This window comes from Galeopterus variegatus, unplaced genomic scaffold (assembly GCF_000696425.1).
Source record: "Galeopterus variegatus unplaced genomic scaffold, G_variegatus-3.0.2 Scaffold147, whole genome shotgun sequence".
Classification (NCBI taxonomy): Eukaryota; Metazoa; Chordata; class Mammalia; order Dermoptera; family Cynocephalidae; genus Galeopterus; species Galeopterus variegatus.
In genome coordinates this window covers 450,892-455,572 of record NW_007726258.1, presented here as the reverse complement: position 1 = coordinate 455,572, position 4,681 = coordinate 450,892, and the positions used below count along the sequence as shown (strand labels likewise).

Below are 4,681 nucleotides of genomic sequence, written 5' to 3'. Positions count from 1 at the left end.
GGGGGGGACTGCCACCCATCAGGGGAGCAGGCCTGACCCAAAATCAGCCTTTTTTTTTTACTGGCAAGACAAGGAAGTTTTACAAGAAAAATCAGTGGATTCAATCATCAGAGTAGGACATAAGGAAATGGGCAATGTTACAAAAGTTGTCTATGGCTAAATACATCTTAATAATGGAAACTAGTAAAATCAGTAAATTCAAGTGATATTCCAAAGTACAATTAGTAAAGAGCTAAATTGTTCAAACTGGTTCATTATCTAAAGTATGACCTCTCCTTAAACAAAAGTTACACTCTTATGATAAAATCTAAATACAATTATCTCTAAATTTCCCCCAACAGACAGCTTGCCCCTAGCAAACATTTTTTCCACAACTTTCCCTTCAGCAATTCGTAAAATCTCTTAACAGAACTGATGTGACAACTACCTCTCATCTCTAAAATAATTAAAGTATACAATCCCGTACCTAACCAGTGATTAAGAGTTGATTAGATGGGCTTTGGCCACACTATCTATGGGCTGTGGCCCCCTGTCCAAGGGCTTTTGCCCCATACATGCATTTACTTAAAAACCTAATTCTTTTTTTTTTTTTTTTTAATTTACACTTTTATGTCATTTTTACAGAAATTTATATGTCATTTCTTACAAGTAATATATAGCCCCAGAGTAAAATACATTTTTATTAAGAATTTAAAGAGGTCCACAACAATTAGAAAGATATCCGAGTAGCTCATTTGTTCCTTAATCTGTCTTGCCTTGCTCTGGAATACTGTGTGTGACCTTGAGTGAGTTCCTTCATAGTCCTGGATTATGGGAGTTTCAGTGTCCCTTCTACTTCTCGGGTTCTGGGAAGATTTTCTTAAATGTTTGTCAGATAGGTAAAGAATTCTTTAGAATACAGCACTTTCACTTCTTGCCTTCTTTTATTTTTTTGATAATGAAACTTTGCAATTGCGATATAGCCAAATAAGTTGAGTTTGGCTGTTATTACCAGGACTTTTTTTTTTCTTTTTGGCAGTTGGCCAGTACCGGGATCCAAACCCTTGACCTTGGTGTTATAACACCATGCTTTGAGTTAAACAGCTGGCTCCTAGGACTTTTGTTTTTAATGAAGGATACTATTTGTGTTTCTTCTCAATGTGTTGTAATTCTCTGATTTATTCATTACTTCATCAAATGTTAATGGAGTTCCTACAATATAGTAGGGAGCTTGGTAGCAGGCCCCTGTTCTTACAGATCTGATACTCTATAATGTTTCATTTCACAAATATTTTACCAAGTGTATGCTCCTTGTCAAGCTGTGAGCTAGGTGCTGCAGGTACAGAAATGAAAGGGACAGAGCTCATTCAGGGCACTGTGATGGTGTACAGGAGGCAGCTAACGCTGACTTCATGGGACCTGGGAAGGCTTCCTTGAGGAAGTAATGACCATGCTGTGTTAGGCAGTTGGAGATAGGCTGGGCAGGGGTGGGGAGTATGGGGAAGGCTACCCAGGCACAGAGAACCAACCAGTAATAGACTTAAGCTCTAAGAGGGTCTTTAACTTATGAAAGTATTCTTGTATTTGCAGAAACTCTTCTAAATAATGGATCAGACTCCAGAAATGTGAATGTGGAAGAACATTATATTTTCAGATGGAATAATAATACAATCAGTGAAATAAATGTCAAAATTATTAGGGCAGAAATTAATGCCCACCAGAAAGGTAACTTTGATGAGCGTAGTGAGAATGCTTTCAGATTAGAGTATATTTTCTTTCTTCAAGATTTTCATAATTATAATAAATAAAACCGAGTCAGCCTTTTTTTAAATGTGTATTTATGATTTAATCAGAGGCAGTATTTTTTTGCACATCAAAATGTAATTTTAAGGTACAGAAAATAACAGGGGGATAATTTATTTTCCTAGTGAAATAGTACACATTATATTTTTATTTTTTTTATTTCTAGGAATAATGATACAGAGATTTACCGTAAAATTTTTAAGCTATAATAGTGGTAATGAAAAGGAATCATCTGGAAATCCAGGTAAGATGAGTATATGCCAGTGATCTTAGTGATCTTAGAAACTGTATCTTAGTTCAGCATTCCTGTACTGTCACAATGGTTATAAGTAACTCCAATTTTGGTTTGTGATTCTGACCTTTTTCTTCATTCGCTTTTGTGACACAGTATTCTTTTTCTCATAGCAACTTAATATTTTTACAGAGTGTTGTATATGGCAACGGCTTATTCTAAATGCGAAAGATTCTTTCTCTTTGGCTATTGGCCTTTTGAAAGAGACAGAATGCACGTAAAGTGTTGGTAAAAGTAGATTTTTAAGAAATAATGAGCTCCAGATGATGGGTTCTTAACCTGGGAGCCATGGAGAGACTGCAGGGGGTCTGTGAACTTCCTGTCATGTGTGCATTTTGTATTAATATGCAAATATATCACCACCTAATTTGTTATATATTTGTTTCTTTTATTCCCTTTGGCCTCCTCAGTGACTAAAACAGTATGGTAGCCTCTCGCTGCATGTGGCTGTCGAGCCCTTGAAATGTGGCCAGTATCATATGCAAAAAATGATAACATTTTAGGCCGGCCCGTGGCTTACTCGGTAGAGTGCAGTGCTGATAACACCAAGGCCACGGCTTCAGATCCTATATAGGGATGGCCGGTTTGCTCACTGGCTGAGTGTGGTGCTGACAACACCAAGCCAAGGGTTGAGATCCCCTTACCGGTCATCTTTAAAAAAAAAAAAAAATGATAACATTTTAGATATATTGGATTAAATAAAATATACTATTCAAATTAATTTCACAAAGCAAAAACCAAATTAATTTCACCTATTTTCCCCCTTTTTTTAAATGGGGCTATGAAAAAATTTTTTTAATTTCTAAAAAATTCTAAAAGTACACAATATTTTAAAATCACATGTGTTGTTTGCATTACATTTCTGTCAAACAGAATTGGATTAGCCCTTAGTAGGTATTCAGTAAATATCTGTTGGATAAACCACCATTGTGTCATTTTAAAAAAAAATTTAATTTTATTGTTTTTAATTTTTATTGAATCAAAATTGATTATACATATTTTTTGGGTTCAACATTGAGATATGTTGATCAAATCAATATTACTAGCATATATATTGTTACAAATCGTAATTATTCTTTATGCCCCTTGTCCAATCCCTCCCCATCCCCCCTTCCTACCCCCCTAATCACCCTAGATTTCTTCTCTCCCTCTGAAAGAATAATGGTTACTCTGTTGATTTGCTGCCCAAATGATCTGTCCAATGCTGAGAGGCATGATCAGGTCCCCCAATACTTTCATAGAGCAGATGTCTCTTCCATCACTCTGAAATGGGCTATGTGGAGAGAGACATCCTCCTCCTTTCTTTATCTCTGCTGGTGACTCTCCTGTGTCAACGCACTCCAGTGGCTGGCGGACCATCTGTGTGGTGGTTGTGGCATCATGGTTATCGTGGTGGCTGTGGTGGGCCACCCACATGGAGGAGATGTTTTTGGCGTGCTCCTTGGTGCTGGTGGTGTGCCTGGTTTTGAAGAGTGTCCAATCCCTGGCTCCATGCCCTGGGTCCCCGAGCGGGTCCCAAGGCGCTGGTACTGTGTGCCTGGTTGTGGGACAGGGGTCTGGTCCCCTTCTCTGTGCCCCGTGTCCCCAGGCAGGCCCTGAGGCACTGGCGTGGGGTGCCTGGTTGTGGGGGGGGGGTCCAGTCCCAGGCTCCATACCTCATGTCCCCTGGTGGATCCCAAGGCATTGGTGGTGTGCCTGGGCCGGAACTTATTTTTTGTCCTTTGCTTGCTTCTAACAAAGGGGAACTTCCTGTGGGAACCAGTACTTGAGCTGTGTGGTTGAGCTAAACTGCTGCTTTGCTGCTGTTTCCCTAGGGAAGGTTTTTTGTGCAGCTCAGGGCTTAATGGTTGACCTTACAGGTACTTCTGGCTCTCCAGATACTTGGTGCACCTGTGTAGAAACTCTGATCTGGGCCTGAGTTTTTTCATCAAACCACACCCCATGCAATTCTGCATTCCTGACCAGTCTCCTCTGAGTGGTCCTGTGCCAAATGGGGGTGGGTCGGCTGTCCTTGCTGTGTCCCAGTGTTCTTCTGGTGGGCCTATCTCCCCCACCGCCCGTGCTCCAAACACTTTCCGTAGGACAGGCCCTGCTCCGGTCTCTTGTGATGACTCACCAGCCTCTGAATGGTGCCCCTTTTTCAGCCGTTCTGGCTGCTCACTCCTGCGTGGGTCCATGGGAACCCTATTAGTGGTCTTGCTGTCCTGGGGGCCACCAAAGCCCTCTTCTTCCCTGCTGCCTCCAAGTAACTCCATCTAAAGGGCACAGCTGTGGCTTCTGCCGGCTCCTGCTCCATGTGCTCCAGCATTAAGGTGGCCACGGCCCGGAATGCTGAGAGCAGTTTCTTCTTTCTCTCATCATGGTTTCTCCCGCCTTAATGAGTTCCACGGGCCTCTCCTCCTCTTCACGTGAGCTCTAGTGGCCCCAGCTTGGCTGATGTTACATTTTTATAGTTGTAAATTAGTTGATTTGTTGGAGAGAGTGATGCTGGGGACCGTCTATTCTGCCATCTTGACCAGAACTTCCCCACCATTGTGTCTTAAAAAATGTTTTTCCCTTTCCTATTCTTTTTTTTTTTTTTTTTTTTTTTTTTTTTTTTTTTTTTTT

At 40.8% G+C, this 4,681-nt stretch overlaps 1 protein-coding gene across 1 annotated transcript in view; it reads left to right on the top strand.

The window, feature by feature from the left end:
- TCTN2 (tectonic family member 2) overlaps nucleotides 1-4,681 on the top strand; it is a 29,701-nt gene that overhangs the window by 13,666 nt on the left and 11,354 nt on the right. The window contains exons 10-11 of the mRNA XM_008591514.1: nucleotides 1,570-1,704; nucleotides 1,949-2,026. Coding sequence (XP_008589736.1) covers nucleotides 1,570-1,704; nucleotides 1,949-2,026 — 213 coding nt within the window. The remainder of the gene's footprint in view (nucleotides 1-1,569; nucleotides 1,705-1,948; nucleotides 2,027-4,681) is intronic.